The sequence below is a fragment of the Rhinopithecus roxellana genome, chromosome 2, assembly GCF_007565055.1.
Source record: "Rhinopithecus roxellana isolate Shanxi Qingling chromosome 2, ASM756505v1, whole genome shotgun sequence".
Taxonomy (NCBI): domain Eukaryota; kingdom Metazoa; phylum Chordata; class Mammalia; order Primates; family Cercopithecidae; genus Rhinopithecus; species Rhinopithecus roxellana.
Window position 1 is genome coordinate 47,775,022 of NC_044550.1, and position 23,690 is coordinate 47,798,711.

Below are 23,690 nucleotides of genomic sequence, written 5' to 3' on the forward strand. Positions count from 1 at the left end.
CCTTTATTGCAACCTGTTTTATTAGCAAGGTCTCAAGGTCTTTATGACCTGTATTTTGTACTGACCTCCTATCTCATCTTGTGACTTGGAATGCCTTAACTATCTGGGAATGCAGCCCAGTAGATTTCAGCCTTATTTTACCCAGCTCCTATTTAAGATGGAGTTGCTCTGGTTTACACGACTCTGACAAAATAATCATAATATGCATGTTATAATTTTTAAGGATATTTTAAATGCAAACATATAGTTATGCATTGAAAAAATCTATATGTAATTTTGGCTTTTAATTTAAAATAATATTTGTATGTTAATAAATATATATTGTGTGCAACATCATTTTCTTTGTTTTTTTTTTTTTTGTTTTTTTTTTGTTTTTGTTTTTGTTTTTTTTTAGTAGAGACGGGGTTTCACCGTGTTAGCCAGGATGGTCTGGATCTCCTGACCTCGTGATCCGTCCGTCTCGGCCTCCCAAAGTGCTGGGATTACAGGCTTGAGCCACCGCGCCCGGCCAGCTTTTAATTTAAAATAATATTTATATGTTAATAAATATATATTGTATGCAACATCGTTTTCTATTTCTGCATGGGATGCCACTGCACATACATGCCACTAGTTATTCAATTTATTCATTATCATTGGTACTTTGTCAGGACTCTTTAAGTTGCAAAGAACAAAAAACTTAAACTGCCCCAAAGAGGAATTTTTTGCCTCTGTAATTAAAGCCTCAACAGGCTCTCTTCCTCTGATGCCCAGATACCTACCAAAAGTTCCAGGGTTAAACCCTTTAAATTCCAGGTCCAGCAGGAGGAGGAAAAAAACACTTCAACAATGGCTTCAAACGTTCTTGTTCTAGAGGTCAGTGACTAGACTAACCCGGAGCCACTCACTGTATGCATTTGGTGACAGTGGTATTACCAGAACAAGGGGATACAAATGCTGATGGGAAAAAACAACAGCTGTCCACTACAGACGTTTCACATTATTCCCAACTATTTGCTTTAATGAACTGTACCCTACGGACTATCCTTGAACATAAATCTTTGGAGACATGATTGATAGTTTCCTTGGGATAAACACTGGATCTAAGAGCATGGCATACTTTTAATGAATTTGATACCTTTTGCCAAATTGCCTTCCAGAAAAGGCTACCAGTTGACCTGTGCTTTGAAAAATAGAAAGCTGTGGAAAGAAAGTTTTTATCACTTTTTAAAAAATTTGACATATATTGAATGAAGACTTGAAAAGATTGCTAGATTCAATTCTATGAGGTGAAAAATCTGTACTTTGAAAAAAACTCAGATAAAAATTTCTTCATATCCTTATAATTACTGCTAGGCAAGAATTCTGTCTTGTTTTACTTTGCTTTTATATGAATTATTCCTAATGTAAATCATTTTTATATGCCTATATCTACTGGTATTTTTATATTAAGATTTTTCCATGAATGCCCTTTAGCTATTTATCTATTAGAGTACTGTTTTATTCCTTTATAAAAGTTGCCACATATTAACCTTATCTTTGTCTTATATGTTGCAAATGCTTTACCAGTTTGTCACTTGCCTTTTAATTTGCTTGGAGTTCATAAAGTTTAGAGCATATCATATATAAACCTGGTTTATTACCCACCTGTAAAACCTGATTCTACCACTTTGTATTGTATCTTTAGGCAAGTTTGATAACCCCTCTTTACCTCAGTTTGATCTTTGGTAAATGAGGATCATAATATATTTTATAGGGGTGTTATGAAGATTCAATGAAATAATTATAAAGACTCCCCAAAAAACTCCAAAATGCATCAGAATAACTGAGGGCAATGTCTAGCACATAGTAATCTATTTTAGATATGATTTTTATTTATGTTGTTTTTCAGTATACAGAACCTTTTAATCTCATATAATTTAATCCAGCAATCTTTCTTTTAAGGCTTCTGTATTAGTCCACTTTCACCCTGCTATAAATAACTGCTGAAGACTGGGCAATTTATAAAGGAAAGAGGTTCATGCATGGCTGGGGAGGCCTCAGGAAACTTACAATTATGGAGGAAGGGGAAGCAGGCATGTCTTACATGGCAGCAGGAGACAGAGAGAGAGAGAGAGAGAGAGAGAGAGAGAGAGAGAGATTGAGAGATTGAGATTAAGAGCAAGAGATGAACTGCCAAACACTTATAAAACCATCAGATCTTGTGAGAACTCCTTCACTATCATGAGAACAGCATGGGGAAAACTGCCCCCATGATCCAATCACCTCCCACGAGTGCCCTCCCTCAACATGTGGCGAATACAATTCGGACTACAATTGTTGATGAGATTTGGGTGGGGACACAGCCAAACTATATCACCTTCAATATGTGCCTAAGCTTTTTATAAAAAGGTAAGAGAGACATTTCCACAGCTTTCTGTCTTCCAAAGCATAGATTAACTGGCCAGAATTCATAGCTACTTTGTGTAATTGCTAATTCATACAGATTTAACAGAATAAAAGATTATCTGATAATTAATGCCACTGAATTGCACACTTAAAAATGGTTAAAATGACAAATTTTACATGATATATATTATACCACAATTTTTAAAAAGTTAATAATATATCAAAAACCATTTAATTGTACATTAAGTGAATGCTTTGTATGATATATGAATTTATATCTTAATAAAGCCCTTTTTAAAAAAAAAACCTGAGAAAGTAATGTCCATTTAGAGTAAGTAATTTCACTACTATTTCCAAATGAAAGAGCTGTTACAGTAAGAAACACTTTGCATTGTGATTCACTCATTTGACAAATATTCCTTGAGCACCTAAGAGCAAGCACTGTGCTAGGCCCTGGAGATTCACTGATGACCAAAACAGTCATGGAGCTTATAGGAGAGGTGTGGGGGACAGATGTTTTAAAAAACTTAATCTCGCCCAGGCGTGGTGACTCACGCCTGTAATCCTAGCACTTTGGGAGGCCAAGGCGGGAGGATCACAAGATCAGGAGATCGAGCCCATCCTGGCTAACATGGTAAAACTCCATCTCTACTAAAAATACAAAAAATTAGCTGGGCGTGGTGGTGGGCGCCCATAGTCCCTGCTACTTGGGAGGCTGAGGCAGGAGAATGGCGTGTACCCGGGAGGCGGAGCTTGCAGTGAGCCGAGATTGCACCACTGCACTCCAGCCTGGGCGACAGAGCGAGACTCTGTCTCAAAAAAAAAAAAAAAAATTAATCTCAATTGAGTGTTCAGTTACAAATCTGAGATAGATACTATCATAGAAAACTGAGAACTACCATATAATGAGAAAATAATTTAGACTGGGGGTTAGCAAAGGCCTCTTTGAGGAAGTGAAGCTTTGACTTAAAAGAAGAATAGGATTTATCCAGGAAAAGTTTTCAGCAAATTCTGTGAACATCTTAAAATAAACAAGGAAGAGCTTATAGTGACACTGAATTTTGTGGAACAACAACAAAAACAAATATTCTGCTAATTTTCTTTAAAAGGCTTTTTAAGGAAAAGTTCTTATTCCATAAGTGATGCTAAGATGCAGTAAATCTTCTGTGTCAGTGCTTCTTAGACCTTAATGTGCCTACAGATTTACCTGAGAATCTTGTAAGATGTAGGCTCTGATGCAGTCGGTCTGGACTGGGGCCTGAGATTCAGGGAATGCCTACGTTGCTCTGCAGAGGACCATTCTGAACTGAGGGAAAAAGGCAGACATTTCCGAATTCTTGAATTATTTTGTAAACTCTCTCTTTATTTTCAGTTCAAGCAAGTTTGCTGCTGTTGGATTTCATAAAGCTTTGACAGATGAACTGGCTGCCTTGCAAATAACTGGAGTCAAAACAACATGTCTCTGTCCTAACTTCATAAACACTGGCTTCATCAAAAATCCAAGTACAAGGTAAGTTGAGAAATTGAGACAAAAGGATTGGTGGTTGCTATGAATACCAGCCATTCTGTGGGTTTTCCTAAATGTTTTAATCCCTGAAACACCTGATAGTTAATGCTCTTAGTTCATTTTGATTTCAGCTTCTGCAGATTGTGGGAAAACAGGTGGAAAGCCAAAAAGAGAGAAAGCAAGGGAGAGTGACTAAAAAAGTAAACATGAATGACATAGGTAAACTTGCGAACTCTTCCTTTTTTCTTCTCCTGAGTGATGATTCACAGGCATAAATATACAAACATGTCACCAGGTGTGCTTGGGAACTATGCAGGGCCCTCACCCTCAGATATGTTGACTTACTGAGTTTGGTTGGGGTAGGGTAGTGGCAGGGAAGGGGGCCTGGAACTCTACTTTTTAAAAAGGTGATTATCATAGGTGATTCTGATAGAGATAACCCAGGACCACATGTGAAAAACACTTCCCTTTGGTAATCTAGAGATTAGCCTCCAAAAGGAGTACCAGATCATATTCTTTCCTTGGTTAAAAAATAAAATTATAAAGGATTAATTTGAAGATAATTTTTAATGTTTTCTCTTTTTAGAAATAGCTTTAATGTCTTTGTAAACATAATGCATACTTATTTGTTTAAATTCCAATGTTACTGAAAAATACAAATCAAAAAGTTTCTTTTTTAATCTCCTTAAAACCCTCTATCGAGTGGAAATCACTCTTAAAATTTTGATGAACATCCTTCTAGACTTCTCTGAATTTTATATAACTGGTGTATGTTACACATAGGGTCCTGGAAGCAGCAAGTATACTGTGTACTTCCCTCAGCATTATGTTATAGACATCTAATAAAGTACAGAGCATTATAATAAATTGTATTGATTATTGGGAGCAATAGCATCTCCTAGTGATGATTTTAGGGTTGTTTTTAGTGTTCTGGATTTTTATAGCAAATCAGCAATAAGCATGCTTGGGCACACATATTTTCACTTTTGGATAATTATCTCCTTCAGGTAGATTCATAAAGGGGGATTACTGGGCCAAAGGGTATATAACTTGTAAATATTCCTACATATTGCCAAACTCCCCTCCAGAAATGCTGCACTGATTTGCATTCCTACCCACGGTGCAGGGAGAGCACCTTACTCTCTACTTCTTCACCAGTCTGCTTTCTGTGACTCTTTTAATCACTGCCAATCCAATACACGAAGAATCATCTTTAGTTTTACCCTGATGACTAGCTACATTCATGTTTGCTTATGATTTTTGGACATTTGACTTCTTTTATGAATTGCCTGTTTCCGTGGCATCAGCTCACTTTTTGCTATTGAGCTCTAGAGTTGTTTTTGTTTGATTGTTTGTTTTTTGGTTTTTTTGAGACAAGGTTTCACTCTGTTGCCCAGGTTGGAGTACAGTGGCACAATCTCGGCTCGCTGCCACCTCAACCTCCCAGGTTCAAGCGAGTCTCATGCCTCAGCTTCCCGAGTATCTGGTATTACAGGCACGCATCACCATGCCCGGCTAATTTCTGTATTTTTAATACCGACGGGGTTTCACCATGTTGGCCAGGCTGTTCTCAAACTCCAGGCCACAAGTGATCCGCCCGCCTTGGCCTCCCAAAGTGCTGGGATTACAGGCATGAGCCACCACGCCCAGCTGAGCTCTAGAGATTTTTAATTGATACATAAGAAATAATTCTTCATACATTTGAGAAGCCCCTTTATATATCACATACTGGTTTTTTCCCCAGTTTGTTTGTTTGTTTGTTTGTTTGTTTGCTTTTAAACCTATTTTCATTTACTTTTACATTAAAACTTTCTTAGGGACTTTTTTCTCATGGCCTTTAGGTTCTGTGAGGTGTTTAGAAAGGTCTTTCTCATTCCGAGCTTATGAAAATATTTACCCATATTTTTTCTAGCATATATTTTATAGTTGCATTTTTCATACTTAAATCATTGCCCCACCCAAATTTATTTTGATTTAAGAAGTAAGGTCACAGTATAGTTTGTTTTTTCCAAATAGTTAATGAGTTTTCTGTACTATTTATTAAATAATACATCATTTTCCTCACCGATATTAAATTCATATTATAAGTTCACATGCTTACTTGGATAGACTTTTGGAGTCCCAATTTTATTGTAATGACGAGATTCAATTTTGCTTAGTTGTGTTTTGTTTTTGAGACAGGGTCTCACTTAGGCTGAAGTGCAGTGGTGTGATCGTGGCTCACTGTAACCCTGAACTGGGCTGGAGAAGCCCTCCACCTCAGCCTCCTGAGTAGGACTACAGTGTGTGCCACTATGCCCAGCTAATTTTTTTTTTTTTTTTTTTTTTTTTGAGAGCCAGGGTTTTGCTATTTGCCCAGGCTGGTCTCGAATTGACCTTGAGCAATTCTCCCACCTCCACTTCACCTCCCAAAGTGCCAGGATTATAAGCATGAGTCACTGCATCCAGCCAAGATTCAGTTTTTAAGTTTTATTCTGCCCCCTCAAACTTCCCCATCTTTCCCCCAATTCAGCTGCCTTTGTTGAAAATGTGTTTAAAATTAATGAAAAATATTCAGTGTGGCCACTTGAAGGCTTAATGGGTTCTATTTTTTTTTTTCTTTTTTTAAAAATTTTTAAATTTTTTTTTTTTTTGAGACAGGAATTCACTCTGTCACCCAGGCTGGATGCAGTGGCACAATCAAAACTCTCTGCAGCCTTGACCTCCTGGGCTCAGGCAATTCTCCCACCTCAGCCTCCCCAGTACCTGGGACCACACAGGCATGTGTCCCCACACCTGCCTAATTTTTAAATTTCTTGTAGAGACAGGGTCTCCCTGTGTTGCACAGGCTGGGCTCAAGGGCTCCTTGAACTCAATTGAAACTCCTGGACTCAAGTCATCCTGCCAACTTCAGCCTCTCAAAGTGCTGGGATTACAGGCGTGAGTCACCACGCCCATCCTAACAGGTTCTATTTTATTTTATTTTATTTTATTTATTTATTTTATTTTATTTTATTTTATTTTATTTTATTTATTTTATTTTTATTTTGTTTTTTATTTAGTAGAGACGGGGTTTCACCATATTGGTCAGGCTGGTCTCGAACTCCTGACAGGTGATCCACGGCCCCCAGGTTCTATTTTAAATACACTTAATTTAAGTCATCCCACAGGGAAGCAGAATAGAAAGCCAACATTAGACAGAAATTTGGGAGCTGTCCAAAGATCTCAAGCCCCCAAGAATCTATCAAATAGTCTTTAAAATCTTTTTTAATACACAATTTTGTTAGAAAACGAAAGTAAGAGTATTTATTTTAGAGGTCAATGTTTAAATTTATCAATATTAAACAAGAAAACCCTAACTGGAGTCTGAAGAGAGAAGAGAAGGGACAGATAAGTTTTTCAGGTTGGGAAATAGATCTGAGGAATGAGAGTGATGAGGATAAGCTTCAGTAAAACTGAAAGCAGATGTTGAAGATAAAACTTGCCAGTTTCCTCAATTTCTTTTTCAGTATGTGGATACTAAAATAACATATTTGAGTCAAGTTTTTAAGTCATACTGTCAGTAGTTAAAAACAGACATCCTATTTTCAAAAGTTATAATTGAATTTTTTAACCTTGCCCCCTTGACAAGACCGCACAGAGCTGACCTTAATGTGGGCTCCAGTGCCCTCTCCTGACAAAACTTACTAGTGCCATTAAAAAAGAATTAGGAAGCCCACTCTGGGGGAAAAGTGTGAACAGAGGCTAAGATGATTCTAGGCTGAATATAAACCTGACCAAGGAAGGGCCTAGAATATTGGTCCTGACATACGAACCTCTTTGAGGCTAAGCTGGTACTAAAGTAGACTCCAAAGATGAAGTTAGTTTTAATATAGAAACTTAGTACTTCTAATTAGAAGAGAGAACACATTCCTCATTAAATACCGGTTTACATGTTAGAGACCAAATAAAATGTCATTTTCTTAAACCTCACAACAATACTTTGGGGGAGATGTTATTAGTCCTTCTTCAGTAGATGAGAGATGTCTGAGGTTTAGAGAAATTAAGTAACTTGCCCAGTTACTGAGATTCAGATTAAGCTACATAGGCCTTTCTGAATAAAGAAAATTGAACCAATATCTAAATGGCTGAATTATAAATATTTTGTTTCATATTAATGTTGGAACTTAAATTCTGTTTGAGAGCATATCTAAGATGTAGTTTATTGGTTCTTATATTTACACAGCTAACACACTGCAAAGAAACTGTTTACTATAAAGGTATAATACAGCATAATCTGGGTTTATTGGGATTAAATGTAAATCAGGTGTTCCGATTTTTTTTTAAGCTCAGTTATTTTTGTTAAATAAACTTGAATTTCAATAAATAATTTTAAAATTTTTTTAAAATATATATATATATATATATATATATATATTTTTCTTTTAGAGACAAGGTCTTGCTTTGTTCCCCAGGCTGATCCTGCCTCAGCGTCCCAAGTAGCTGGGCTATAGGCGTGAGCTGCCACACCCAGCTTAGCACACTTTTAATCTTGGTAGTATGATAGGAAAAAGACAGTACTCCCATGTTATATTAATATGATATATTTTTTTTAATTTTTGTATTTTTTTTTATTATTATACTTTAAGTTCTAGGGTACATGTGCATAATGTGCAGGTTTGTTACATATGTATACTTATGCCATGTTGGTGTGCTGCACCCATCAACTCGTCAGCACCCATCAATTCATCATTCATATCATGTATAACTCCCCAATGCAATCCCTCCCTCCTCCCCCCTCCCCATGATAGGCCCCAGTGTGTGATGTTCCCCTTCCCGAGTCCAAGTGATCTCATTGTTCAGTTCCCACCTATGAGTGAGAACATGCGGTGTTTGGTTTTCTGTTCTTGTGATAGTTTGCTAAGAATGATGGTTTCCAGCTGCATCCATGTCCCTACAAAGGACGCAAACTCATCCTTTTTTATGGCTGCATAGTATTCCATGGTGTATATGTGCCACATTTTCTTAATCCAGTCTGTCACAGATGGACATTTGGGTTGATTCCAAGTCTTTGCTATTGTGAATAGTGCTGCAATAAACATACGTGTGCATGTGTCTTTGTAGTAGAGTAATTTATAATCCTTTGGGTATATACCCAGTAGTGGAATGGCTGGGTCATATGGTACATCTAGTTCTAGATCCTTGAGGAATTGCCATACTGTTTTCCATAATGGTTGAACTAGTTTACAATCCCACCAACAGTGTAAGAGTGTTCCTATTTCTCCACATCCTCTCCAACACCTGTTGTTTCCTGACTTCTTAATGACTGCCATTCTAACTGGTGTGAGATGGTATCTCATTGTGGTTTTGATTTGCATTTCTCTGATGGCGAGTGATGATGAGCATTTTTTCATGTGTCTGTTGGCTGTATGAATGTCTTATTTTGAGAAATGTCTGTTCATATCCTTTGCCCACTTTTTGATGGGGTTGTTTTTTTCTTGTATATTTGTTTGAGTTCTTTGTAGATTCTGGATATTAGCCCTTTGTCAGATGAGTAGGTTGCAAAAATTTTCTCCCATTCTGTAGGTTGCCTGTTCACTCTGATGGTAGTTTCTTTTGCTGTGCAGAAGCTCTTTAGTTTAATTAGATCCCATTTGTCAATTTTGGCTTTTGCTGCCGTTGCTTTTGGTGTTTTAGACATGAAGTCCTTGCCCATGCCTATGTCCTGAATGGTACTACCTAGATTTTCTTCTAGGGTTTTTATGGTATTAGGTCTAACATTTAAGTCTCTAATCCATCTTGAATTAATCTTCGTATAAGGGGTAAGGAAAGGATCCAGTTTCAGCTTTCTACTTATGGCTAGCCAATTTTCCCAGCACCATTTATTAAATAGGGAATCCTTTCCCCATTTCTTGTTTCTCTCAGATTTGTCAAAGATCAGATGGCTGTAGATGTGTGGCATTATTTCTGAGGACTCTGTTCTGTTCCATTGGTCTATAGCTCTGTTTTGGTACCAGTACCATGCTGTTTTGGTTACTGTAGCCTTGTAGTATAGTTTGAAGTCAGGTAGCGTGATGCCTCCAGCTTTGTCCTTTTGACTTAGGATTGTCTTGGTAATGCGGGCTCTTTTTTGGTTCCATATGAACTTTAAAGCAGTTTTTTCCAATTCTGTGAAGAAACTCATTGGTAGCTTGATGGGGATGGCATTGAATCTATAAATAACCTTGGGCAGTATGGCCATTTTCACGATATTGATTCTTCCTATCCATGAGCATGGTATGTTGTTCCATTTGTTTGTGTCCTCTTTTATTTCACTGAGCAGTGGTTTGTAGTTCTCCTTGAAGAGGTCCTTTACATCCCTTGTAAGCTGGATTCCTAGGTATTTTAATCTCTTTGAAGCAATTGTGAATGGAAGTTCATTCCTTAATATGATATTTTTATCATTAAGTGGGCCAACAATAATATTTTCATTCATTTAATTATTTATTTATGTTTGAGACAGGGTCTCGCTCTGTCGCCCAGGCTAGAGTGCAGTGGTATGATCCCAGCTAACTGCAGCCTCCACCTCCCGGATTCAAGCAATTCTCCTGCCTCAGCCTCCCAAGTAGCTGGGATTACAGGTGCATGCCACCAGGCCCAGCTAATTTTTGAATTTTTAGTAGAAACAGGGCTTTTGCCCTGTTGGCCAGGCTGGTCTCAAACTCCTGGCCTCAAGCGATCCGCCTGCCTTGGCCTCCCAAAATGTTGGGATTACAGTCATGAACCACCACACCCGGCCCATCCTTTTATATTTAGTAAGTCCTGCTATTTTTGCTACTCCATTTTGATTATATAAATCAGACTGCATTACACAAATGCTTATAAAACAGGTTGAAGAAATGCCCTTCTGTTCCTAGTTTGTTGAGTATTTTTACCACAAGGGAACGTTGTATCATGTCAAATGTGTGTTTGATGCCTACTGAGATGATTGTTTAGGTTTTTTCCCTTCATTTTATTAAAATAGTAATAAATATTATAATAAAAATATATGATAATATATAACATATAATAATAACTATAATATAATAAATATAAATAATAATTGTTTTGTGTATGGTGAGCCGCTTTGTATTCCTGGGATAATGGCGTGTAGTTCTTTTAATATAATGCTAGATTTAATTTGCTAATCTTTTGTTGAGGATTTTTGCATCTGTATTCCTAAGAGATACTGGTCAATAGTTTTCATGTGATCTCTTACTCTGTTTGTTGTATCGGGTTAATTCTGGACTCAGAGAATGAGTTAAGAATTTCTTCCTCTTCTATTTTTTTGGAAGAATTTGAGAAGGATTGGTGTTAATTCCTTTTTAAACATTGGGTAGAATTCATTATGAAGCCATCTAGTCCTGAGCTTCTCTTTCCTGGAAGTTTTTTGATTTCTGATACAGTCTCTTCTTAAAGATCTCAGATTTTCCGTTTTTCCTTGAGTCAGTTTTGGTAGTTTGTGTATTCCTGAGAGTTTGTATATTTCATGTAGGTTTCTAATTTGTTGGCCTGCAATTGTCCTCGTATTCTCTTATAATCTTATTTATTTCTGTAAGGTCAGCAGGAATGTCCCTGCCTTCATTCCTGGTTTTAGTAGTTTGAGTCTTCTCTATTTTTGCCTTGGTCAGTGTAGCTAAAGGTTTGCTAATTTTGTTTATCTTTTTTTTTTTTTTTTTGAGGCGGAGTCTCGCTCTGTCGCCCGGACTGGAGTACAGTGGCCGGATCTCAGCTCACTGCAAGCTCCGCCTCCCGGGTTTGCGCCATTCTCCCGCCTCAGCCTCCTGAGTAGCTGGACTACAGGCGCCCACCACCTCGCCCTGCTAGTTTTTGTATTTTTAGTAGAGACGGGGTTTCACTGTGTTAGCCAGGATGGTCTCGATCTCCTGACCTCGTGATCCGCCCGTCTCGGCCTCCCAAAGTGCTGGGATTACAGGCTTGAGCCACCGCGCCCGGCTTCTATAGTTTCTTAATGTGGAATTTCACTTTATTGATTTGAGATCTTTTTATTTTTTTAATGCAGGCATTTGCAGCTATAAATTTGCCTCTGAGCACTGCTTTCACTGCACCTCATAGGTCTTTATTTATTTATTTTTATTTTTTGAGATAGGGCCTCACTGTGTCACCCAGGCTGGAGGGCCGGTGGTACAGTCATAACTCATTGTGACCTCTACCTTCCTGGGCTCGAGCGATCCTCCTGCCTCAGCCTCCGGAGTAGCTAGGACTACAAGTGCGTGCCACCACACTCAGCTAATTTTTAAAAATTGTTTGTAGAGATGGGGTCGCACTCAGTTGTCCAGGCTGGTCTCAAACTCCTGGGCTCAAGCAATCTTCCTGCCTCGGCCTCCAAAGTGCTGGGATTATGGACTTGAGTCACTATGCTCACCTCATCCCATAAATCTTGATTTGTTGTGTTCACCTCTAAGTATTTTCTAATTTCTTGTGGTTTCTCATTTGTCTCATTGTTTATTTAGGGGTACTGTTTAATTTCTATATATTTGCGAGTTTTCCAATTTTCCTTCTGTTATTTTCTGATTTTACTCCATTGTAGTCAGAGAACATAGTTTGTATAATTTTAATCTTTTAAAACGTATTGAGATTTGCTTTGTGGTCTGATGTATAGTCTATCTGGGAGAAAATTTTCCATGTGTTCTTGAGAATAATGTGTATTCTGCTATTGTTGGGATGGTGTGTTTTACATATATCTGTTAGGTACAGTTGATTTATAGTGTTATTCAAGTCTTCTATTTCTTGGGGTCTTCTGTCTGGTTCTTCAATATGTGGTTGAAAGTGTAAATTAAAGTCCCTAACTATTATTGTTGAAACTGTCTTATGTCCCTCTCTCTTTAATTCTGACGGGTTTGCTTCATATATAATATTTTGGGGATCTCTTGTTAGCTACACAAGCAATTTTTAGTTACATGTATTTTTCCTGAAATAAGTTATCTCTTTTCAACTAATGATAGAAACAATGCTGCATAACCTGAATTTATTAGATGAGGTGTAATTGAGTGTTCTGATCATTTTGGGGGCACCCAAGATTTATTTCTGTTGACTATAGTTTTAAAATATCTAATTTCCCATCTGTAATGTACATAACACAATTTATTTTTTCTCTAAAAATGTAGGAGTTTGTATGTGTGTGTCACAGAAAGATACTAGTTTTTATTGACTAGTACCATAAAAAGATGTTATATAAGAAAATGCCTCATGTAACATTTGTGTAGTGTAACTGTGTAAAGTGCTTGTATATATACATTTCCATTTAGCCATCATATTCCCAGTGGAGTGCTGGTGCTGGCTTGTATAGTAGTACTCATTCAATGATGTCATGTAGATAGTTTAAAATTAGTTGTTGTGGGAATATTTACACTGTGGAAATCAACAAATCCTACTAAACTGGGATTTTTGTCCCCTAGAGAGCCAGTGGTTAAACATTTGCCACTGCACCACTGCACTATCCTTATTTTTCAGATTAGGAAATAACAAAAACAAACCTGAGATTTAAAGAGTTGAGGCCGGGCGTGGTGGTTCACGCCTGTAATCCCAGCACTTTGGGAGGCCGAGACAGAAGGATTACCTGAGCTCAGGGGTTCGAGACCAGCCTGGCCAACATGGTGAAACACCATCTCTACTAAAAATACAAGACTTAGCTCGTCGTGGTGGCACATGCCTGTAATCCCAGCTACTTGGGAGGCTGAGGCAGGAGAATTGCTTGAGCCTGGGAGGCGGAGGTTGCAGTGAGCCGAGATCGTACCATTGCACTCCAGCCTGGCCGATAGAGCGAGACTCTGTCTCAAAAAAAGAGGAGTTGAAATGTTTTCCCCAAAATTACTCATTACTTAAGTGGTTAAAGTAGGTCATCAAATACAATCCTTCAGACTGAAAAAACTCTTTCCCCCTCAGTATTTCTCTACCCCAACATGCACTCTCCTTTCCCACCCCAGCAGATTGGCCTGAAGTGTTTTTGGATAGTTTCTACAAAATCCATTAAGATTTGTTTAATAGGATTTGTAACTCTCATTAACTTTAGAATGTCAGGAGAAAAAATGTTTCCACATACTGACATTTTAATAAGATATTATTTTGCTAAGAAATTGAGTTTCTTCTGAAAGCCTTTTCTTTTGGCTTTTAAAATTATGATATTGAACAGTCATTATATTTCAATGAGAAGTTATCTGACAGGGGCTAAAAACCTTAGGTAAAGAAATCGGGTACACTAGAAAAGTTTGGTGAATGCAGCACCACTTGATAGGTAGGTTAGCAAAGCCACAGTGTGGATGAGAGAGTGCTCTATTTACACAGATGTTTATAAGCTTTCATGGAGCTGGAGAATATTGAAGTCTGGTAGCAATGTGCTACAAAGTGAATTTCCCTCTAAATGCTTTTCAAGGCATAGCATCCTTCAGTTTCTGGATTCATCCTCCTTGATACCCCTACCTGTTTACGCTGCAAGCTTCTATTGCTTTGATTTTTTGCTTCCGTTAGGCCAAAAGCCATTGATTTCATTATTACATCTCCTCTCCTGTGAAATCTCCAAGATTTTCAGATGTAATACTATTGCTTCAGGGTCCCATGGTGAACACAATATTCTAATAAATGAATGAACTGTGCTGAGAATTAAAGCTTATATATTTTTAAGCTCTACTCTCCTTCATGGATCCAATAATCATGCTCACTTTTAAATACAATATTATACTTCTCAGTTGTCCCAATTTTACTTCAAAACATGTATTTTTTTCTGAATGAATTATTCTTTATTTTTTTCTAAAGAATTTCATCCAGTTTTTTGTTTGTTTGTTTGTTTGTTTTGAGATGAGATCTCACCATCTTGCCCAGGCTGGTTTCCAACTTCTGGGCTCAAGTGATCCTCCTGCCTCAGCCTCTCAGAGTGCTAGGATTACAGGCATGAGTCACTCTGCCTGGCACATCCGCACATCCAGTACTTTTTGTCTCACTTCTTTTTTTTTGTTGTTTGGGACGAAATTTCACTTTGTCGCCCAGGCTGGGGTGCAGTGGCACGATCTTGGCTTACTACAGTCTCTGCCTCCCGAGTTCAAGTGATTCTCCTGCCTCAGCCTCCCGAGTAGCTGGAATTACAGGTGCCTGCCACCATGCCTGGCTAATTTTGTATTTTTAGTAGAGATGGGGTTTCATAATGTTGGCCAGGCTGGTCTCAAACTCCTGACCTCAAGTGATCTGCTTGCCTTGACCTCCCAAAGTGCTGGGATTACAGGCATTGAGCACCACGCCTGGCATCTCACTTCTTTTAACTAGACACACACATTAAAAATATGCCTCCCCAAAATGTTAGCCACCCAGATAGTTTAGTGGCATGGCAAATTTCATGAGTACATTTAATTATGTATCATTTTTTTCTAAGTCATTAATAAAATGTTAAAAAATCTCAGTACCAACTCTTGTGCAGCTCCTCTCTAAGTGCACTTCTGTAACTGATTTTTTTTAAAGCCACTTATCTATTTATTTATTTAGAGACAGGGTCTAGCTCTGTCTCTAAATAAGGCTGGAGTGCAATGGAACAATCATGGCCCACTGTGGCCTCGACCTCCCAGGCTCAAGGGATCCTCTAGCCTCAACCTCCTGAGTAGCTAGCACTACAGGAGTGTACCGCTACTCTTGGCTAATTTTCTTTTGTATTTCTTTGTAGAGACACAATTTTGCCGTGATGATTAGACTGGTCTCGAAATCCTGGGCTCAAGCACTCCACCTGCCTCAGCCTCCCAAAGTGCTGGGATTACAGGCCTGAACCATCACCCCAGCCTAAAAGCCACTTTTTGGGGGCCACTTGCTAGTCTGTGGTACATATACTTGAGTAAATTACCTGGCAAAGATGTAACATGGAACTAAGTAACAAAGCCAAAACCTAAGTGCAGTAGCTCACACCTATAATCCCAACACTTTTAGAAGCCGAGGCTGGCAGATCACTTGAGCCCAGGAGTTCAAGACCAGCCTGGGCAATATGGTGAAACCCCATCTCTACTAAAAATACAAAAAATAGCCTGGAGTGGTGGCGGACACCTGTAGTCCCAGCTACCTGAGGGGCCAAGGCGGGAGAATCGCTTGAACCCAGTAGGTGGAGGTTACAGTGAGCTGAGATCTCACCACTGCACTCCAGCCTGGGTGACAGAGTGAGACCTTGCCTCAAAAAACAAAAACAAAAACAAAAAATAACAATAAAAAGCAAAGACCTAATAAATATAAGCATATCATGTGGAGATGAAGGGCCTAAAGGTGGGCACATACCTGTCATGTTCTAATTCCTCTGATGCTTTAGGAATTGTTCACTAAAGAGACTGAGTATATAATAAAACTCGTATAATAGTATCTGATTTTTTTCCCAAGACTGCTTAAAGTTTAAAAGTAAACTTGTCAGACCTAATCTAGCTCAATTATTTTTGAATCTTGGTTACTTCTGTAATTCTTATTTGTATACTTGAAGGGGTGGCCTGCCCCTCCACACCTGTGGGTGTTTCTCGTTAGGTGGAACGAGAGACTTGAGAAAAGAAGTGAGGCACAGAGACAAAGTATAGAGAAAGAAAAAGCGGGCCCAGGGGACCGTCGCTCAGCATACAGAGGACCCGCGCCCGCACCAGTCTCTGAGTTCCCTCAGTATTTATTGATCATTATCTTTACCATCTTAGAAAAGGGAAGTGGCAGGATAATAGGATCATAGTAGGGAGGTCAGCAGTAAGACATATGAATAAAGATCTCTGTGACATGAATAAGTTTAAGGAAAAGTACTGTGCCTTGATGTGCGTATGCAAACATCTCCATAAACCTTTTTAGTGCATAAAGAGCAGCATTGCCGCTAGCACGTCCCACCTTCAGCCCTAAGGCGGTTTTCTCCTTTCTCAGTAAATAGAACATACAATTGGGTTTTACACTGAGAAGTTCCATTGCCGAGGGATGGGCAGGAGACAGATGCTTTTCTCTGTCTCAACTGCCAAGAGGCCCTCTTTCCTCTTATACTAATCCTCCTCAGCACAGACCCTTCACGGGTGTCAGGCTGGGGGACGATCAGGTCTTTCCCTTCCCACGAGGCCATATTTCAGACTATCACATGGGGAGAAACCTTGGACAATACCTAGCTTTCCTAGGCAGAGGTCCCTGGGACCTTCCGCTGTGTATGTGTCCCTGGGTACTTGAGATTAAGAGAATGGTGATGACTTTTAACCAGCAAGCTGCCTTCAGGCACTTGCTTAACAAAGCATACCCTGCACAGCCCGAAATCCGTTAAACCTTGAGTCACCACAGCACATGTCTCTTGCAAGAACAGGGTTGGGGGCAGGGTCACAGATTAACAGCATCTCAAATACAGAACAAAATAAAGTCTCTTATGTGTACTTCTTTCTATATATGCACAGTAACAATCTGATCTTTCTTTTCCCCACATTTCCCCCTTTTCTTTCAACAAAACCGCCATCATCATCATGGCTCGTTCTCGATGGTGGCTGTCTCTTTGGAATTGTTGGGTATACCTGCAAACTAACAGTAGACAGAACAGGCACACAAGGATTCATATGAAATTTACAATAGTATACTTCAGATGGTGTTAACCCAAGTGACAGGGTTAAGATTTGCAAGGCCATCAGCAACTCCTGCAATTGCCTCAGTTTCTGGTACCAACACAGAGATCACATACTTCACAAGGTAATAAAATATCACAAAGCATGTAGAGGCAGGGTGAGATCACAGGACCACAGGATGGGGCAAAATTAAAATTAAAATTGTTAATGAAATTTCAGGAACGCATTGTCATTGATAACATCTTATCAGGAAACAGGGTTTGAGAGCAGACAACCTGTCTGACCGAAATTTATTAGGCGGGAATTTCCTCTTCCTAATAAGCCTGGGAGCGCTACAGGACACCAGGGCTGATTTCATCCCTTCAGCTTCGACTGTAAAAGGCAGCACGCTTCCAGGGGGGTGGTTTATAGGCCTACCCTCAGAGCACATTCTTTTTCTCAGGGATGTTGCTTGCTGAGAAAAAGAATTCAGCAATATTTCTCCTATTTGTTAAAGAAAAGAGAAGAAATATGCCTCTGTTGCGGCCAGTTCAAGGTTACCTCCCTTGTTCCCTGAACATCACTGTTATTCTGTTCTGTTTTTAAGACGCCCAGATTTCATATTGTTCAAACACACATGCTCTACAAACAATTTATGCAGTTAACATAATCATCACAGGGGCCTGAGGTGACATATATCCTCCTTAGCTTACAAAGAAGATGATTGGATGAAGAGATTAAAGTAAAGACATACATAGGAAATTATAAAAATATTAATTTGGGGAACTAATAAGTGTCCATGAAATCTTCACATTTTATGTTTTTCTGCTGTGGCTTCAGCGGGTCCCTCCGTTCAGAGTCCCTGACTTCCTGCAACATCCTCTCTCCCTTGCCTTTTATATAAATGTGCCATGGCGATGAAGGCTTGTTCGTTCTCTCGATTTTGACGGAGGATTCTTTGACTGGTTCGGTACACTAAAAACAAGCCAATTAAACAGAGACACATAATTCCAAAATTTACTGCAGTAGAGCTCTCAATAGACTTAATCCAAGTTGTGGGGTTTAATCCATAAAGATTTTTTTGCCACTTGATCTAATGCCTCAGCTCCAGGCACAATGGATAAGTGAGCTTTAGAGGCTTCAAAAATTTGTTCTTTTAATTTAGAAATGTCTAAAGTGGGCCGGGCGCGGTGGCTCAAGCCTGTAATCCCAGCACTTTGGGAGGCCGAGACGGGTGGATCACGAGGTCAGGAGATCAAGACCATCCTGGCTAACATGGTGAAACCCCGTCTCTACTAAAAATACAAAAAACTAGCCGGGCGACCTGGCGGCCACCTGTAGTCCCAGCTACTCGGGAGGCTGAGGCAGGAGAATGGCGTGAACCCGGGAGGCGGAGCTTGCAGTGAGCTGAGATCCAGCCACTGCACTCCAGCCCGGGCGACAGAGCAAGACTCCGTCTCAAAAAAAAAAAAAAAAAAAAAAAAAAAAAAAAAAAGAAATGTCTAAAGTGAGATTATGTTCTCTTCCAAGTAGATCACATCTAACCATGTCCCAGTGATGTTCAGACTCATTATAAACTTGGGGTGTAATGCAAAAATCTGATGTATTCCAGTCACACTGTAACCTGAAACAATGATCTAAGCTCATGAGCCTATCTCCCATCCAAATGACAGTTTGTCTAAGATCATTAATTTGATTTGCCAATTTTTGATCAATGCCAGATTGTGAATTCCACAATCTTGTAGAATTCTTTTGCCAATTGTCAACAAAGCTTACTGTCTGAACAGAAGAGTGCAATGCAACCCCTACCACCGCAGCTGTAGCTGTGACTGCAATTAATCCTATAATCACTGCAATTAAAGTAAAAATGAATCTTTTGGATCTATATAAAATGCGTTTTAATACTTCAGTCAAAATATGGATGGATGGCGAGGCCTCCCATGGTCGGTCCATGGACACAGGGATCCATGTGCCTTCTCTTGCTCTCACTAGCAGAATACGGTGCTGCCAATTAAAAGTTGAATCAATGCAAGTAAACAATCTGCAGTTTTCACAAGTTATAGTTTGGGAGTCTGGTTTAATAACTGTATTTCCTATGACTAACATATAAGGGGGCTTTACACAACTTTGTAAAGGAATTATTAGACTGGAATTTAGGTTGATAGAATAAAATGGCTTACGATCTCTTGTTTCTATAGTTTGATTTCCAGACCAAATTCTAAGGTGATATGAAGCCACAGTAAGCCTCCGTAATTTTGGATGTTCAGGACCAAAAACAGCACTTACTATTTTTGGTCTTGGAGTAGAGATTCCTTTTTCTCCCCATTCCCAAGGGTAGAAAGACTGTAATTTTTTTGTGCTTATGTTCGTCTAAACTTTCTGTTAAGTCACTATCAACAGTTGACTCCCTTGTGTGCTGGGACAGGATTGAGTTTGTCCTGTGCCATTGTGGTAGAATTGACCTCAAGGGGCCCAATCTATAACAGCTCCGAATTGATTGTTTTGTAATATCGCTGCACTATTGACCACACATTTTTCCCAAACTAAATCTTTTGATTCTTTGGGAATTTCCTTGGGGCAAGGTTTCCCTTTTGGCCTAAATTTTAATGCTCTTTGATAGGAAAAGTCTTGTAAATAGTTTACCTGTGGTTTGAGTGACATTCCACTTACCATGTGATAAGTAAATCTACTGGTGGGACTGACAGTAGGTACTTCTACCAACCAATTTTGGATTGCAGGCATTAAACATCGTGGTACTCTCCCTAGCCAAATAGGAGGATAACGATACCCAATGGAAATATTTATCATCATTCCTTCTTCCTCTGGTTTGGCAGGGCAACGATGATCTGTGGGACCAGGTACCTATACACTATTATTAACATATACTTCAATAGGATTATCCATCCATGTGGCTGCCCAAATTAAGGGCAGGAAAGGCACCTAGGCCTAGTAGGTATAATTAGCTGCAGCTGCTCCTGCAGGCATGGGGAGACTTACCACCGTTGATACAACCATTAAAGCTGCAAGGAGCATATTTTCTGGAGTTTGTGTCACCTTTGTGCTCACTAGGCTTTTTCCAGCTAACTGTGTCAGCTTATTTAATTGTGCCCAGGTTGGCGGCTCCACCTTCTTGGTACATGGCGACTTCATCTGTTCTTCTGATACTACCACTTTGTTCATCTTGCGTGTCAATGGTGTTCGATTACAGTGTTTCCGTCTCCATGGAGGCGCTTTTCTTTGCATCTCCGATGGGTTCATTGTAGAACTTCAAATGTTTAGTGGGTATCCAAACAGGAAGCTGATTTTCTCCTGGTGAAACACAAGCAAAACCTCTTCCCCAGGTTATCACCTTCCCTATTTCCCATGTCTTATTTTTGTTGTCTTTCCACCAAATCAGTTTTCTTTCATGTGGACTGTTCTTTTTACCAGTAAGATGTTGTTCTGCAGAAGTAGTAGTCTGACTTCTAAAAATGTTTAAAACATTTAAAGTATAGAGTGCTAGATTAAGCTGCATCTGAGGAGTGGTACACTCCTTACTGTCTCCCCCTTCTTTTTGTTTAATTAACTTAGTTTTGAGTGTTCTATTAGTTCTTTCAACATGGCCTGTCCTTGGGAATTAGAAGGAATTCCTGTTGTATGTGTAATTTTCCACTGATTTAAGAATTTTTGGAAAGCTTTACTACAATATCCTGGTCCATTGTCAGTTTTAATTTTTTCTGGAACTCCCATTACAGCAAAACAAGATAATGAATGTTTTTTAACATGGGAAGTACTTTCTCCTGTCTGGCAGGTTGCCCATATGAAATGTGAATAAGTATCAACTGTTACATGAACGTATGATAATTTTCCAAATGAAGGTACATGTGCAGTGTTGTACAATATTTTTTGCCTGTTTCCATGTGACATCAAATTTGTTTTTTAACCCTTCTGCATTTACGTGAGTTAAAGCATGAAGTTCTTATGCTTTTGTGAATGCAGATTATACTAGTAAGTCAGCTTGTTCATTTGCTTTAGTTAAAGGTCCTGGTAAATTAGTGTGTGCTCGAATATGAGTAATATAAAATGGGAAATTCCTTTTTCTTACAGTTTGTTATAATAAATTGAACAGCTAGTTTAACTGATCATCCATGCTATATTTAATTAGAGCTGTCTCAACATCCCTTGTAGCCTGTACTACATATGCAGAATCTGATACAGTATTAACAGGTTGATTAAAATCTTGTAACACTGTAATGATTGCAACCAACTCTGCTTTTTGAGCCGATTGATATTGAGTTTTGATTACTCGCTCTTTTGGCCCTGTGTAAGCCACTTTTCCATTGCTGGAACCATCAGTAAATATTGTCAGAGCATTTTCTAAAGGTTCATGTCTGGTAATTTTAGGTAAAATCCAATTAGTCATTTTTAAAAACTGGAAGATTTTTGGTTTTGGGTAATGATTATCAATAATTCCCACAAAATCAGCAAGACCAATCTGCCATGCACCAGAACTGATAAAGGCTTGTCTAACTTGTTCCTTGGTTAAAGGAACAACTATTTTGTCTGGGTCATTTCCACACAATTTTATTATTCGTAATCTTGCCTGACCAATTAATGTAGCTATTTGATCCAAGTACAACGTAAAAGTCTTAATTGTACTCTGAGGAAGGAACGACCACTCCACAAGATCAGTATTTTGAACAATGATGCCTGTTGGAGAATGTGCAGTAGCAAAAATCAAAAGTTGGAGTGGGGCTAAGGGATCTATTCTACTTATTTGCACTGACTGAATTTTTTCTTCCACTAATTTAATTTCTTTTGTTGCCTCTGGGGTTAATATTCTTTTACTATTTAAGTCTGGGTCTCCTCTTAGGATAGAGAACAAATTTGACATGGCATAAGTAGGAATGCCTAGAGTTGGCCGAATCCAATTAATATTGCCTAGCAATTTCTGAAAGTCATTTAATGTTTTCAATGTGTCTTATTTCTATTTTTTGTGGCTTAAATTTTCTAATTTCTATCTGCATCCCTAAATAATGAAAAGGAGTAGAAGTTTGAATCTTATCAGATGCTATTGTTAGTCCTGCGTTGGCAACCTCTGCTTGCAGAAATGTGTAACAGTCAATTAATTTATCTCTTGTTTCTGCAGCACATAAAATATCATCAGTATAATGAATGGTATAACAATCTGAAAATTTGTCTCTAACTGGTTGAAGAACTTGACCTACAAAAGTTTGACAAATAGTTGGACTATTAAGCATTCCCCGAGGTAACACTTTCCACTGAAACCTGGTGGCTGGTTCTTTATTATTTACGGCTGGTATAGTAAAAGCAAATTTTTCACAATCCTGCTCTGCCAGAGGAATGGTAAAAAAGCAGTCCTTCAGATCAATTATAATTAAAGGCTAGTCTTTTGGAATCATGGCTGGGGAGGGCAGTCCGGGTTGAAGAGGCCCCATGGATTGAATTACAGCATTTATGGCTCTTAAGTCCGTTAACATATGCCATCTGCCTGATTTTTTCTGAATTACAAATGCAGGAGAATTCCAGGGCGAGAATGAAGGCTCAGTGTGTCCCTTTTCTAACTGTTCCTTTGCTAATAAATGTAAAGCCTCCAGTTTTTGTTTTGGTAGCAGCCACTGATTTACCCATACTTGTTTTTCTATTTTCCAGGTTAATGGAATGGGTTTAGGAGGCTCTACAGTGGCCGCCCCTAAAAAGGATACCCTATTCCTTTTCTTTTCTTGATTTTCCTCAGTCTCAATTGGGACTTTAATGCCATTTTCATTTTTTCCCAATCCCTTTCCTGGTATATATCCCATCTTAGTCATGATTTTTTGACTCGTGGGGCTGTATAATGGAGCTGGCATAATGATTTCTGCACCTCATTGTTGCAATAAATCTCGACCCCATAGATTTAACAGGAATAGAAGTAATCACTAGCTGAACAGTACTTTCTTGATTACCTGGCCCTAAACGATGTAAAATCATAGTACTTTGATACACTTCTGAAGCTGTGCCTACACCAACAAGTCTTCGAACAGCCTTTTGTTTAGGCCAATTTTTTGGCCACTGATTTAAAGCAGTGACAGAGACATCTGCTCCAGTGTCTACCAACCCTTCAAACTGTTTTCCTTGAATAATGGCCTTACACACAGGTCTGCTCTCAGAGACCAGACTTGCCCAATATGCAGCCTTTCCTGCCGGATCAGTGCTTCCAAACCCTCCTGTTCTTTTTATCTCACTGTTTCCAACTCTAACATAAGGTAGGAGTAATAATCGAGCGATCCTGTCTCCTGGACTGGCACTCCAAGGAATTGAGGAACTAATAACCA

At 38.9% G+C, this 23,690-nt stretch overlaps 1 protein-coding gene across 1 annotated transcript in view; it reads left to right on the forward strand.

The window, feature by feature from the left end:
• Nucleotides 1–23,690, forward strand: part of HSD17B11 (hydroxysteroid 17-beta dehydrogenase 11) — a 60,290-nt gene that overhangs the window by 28,549 nt on the left and 8,051 nt on the right. Inside the window, exon 5 of the mRNA XM_030916702.1 lies at nt 3,740–3,877. Coding sequence (XP_030772562.1) covers nt 3,740–3,877 — 138 coding nt within the window. The remainder of the gene's footprint in view (nt 1–3,739; nt 3,878–23,690) is intronic.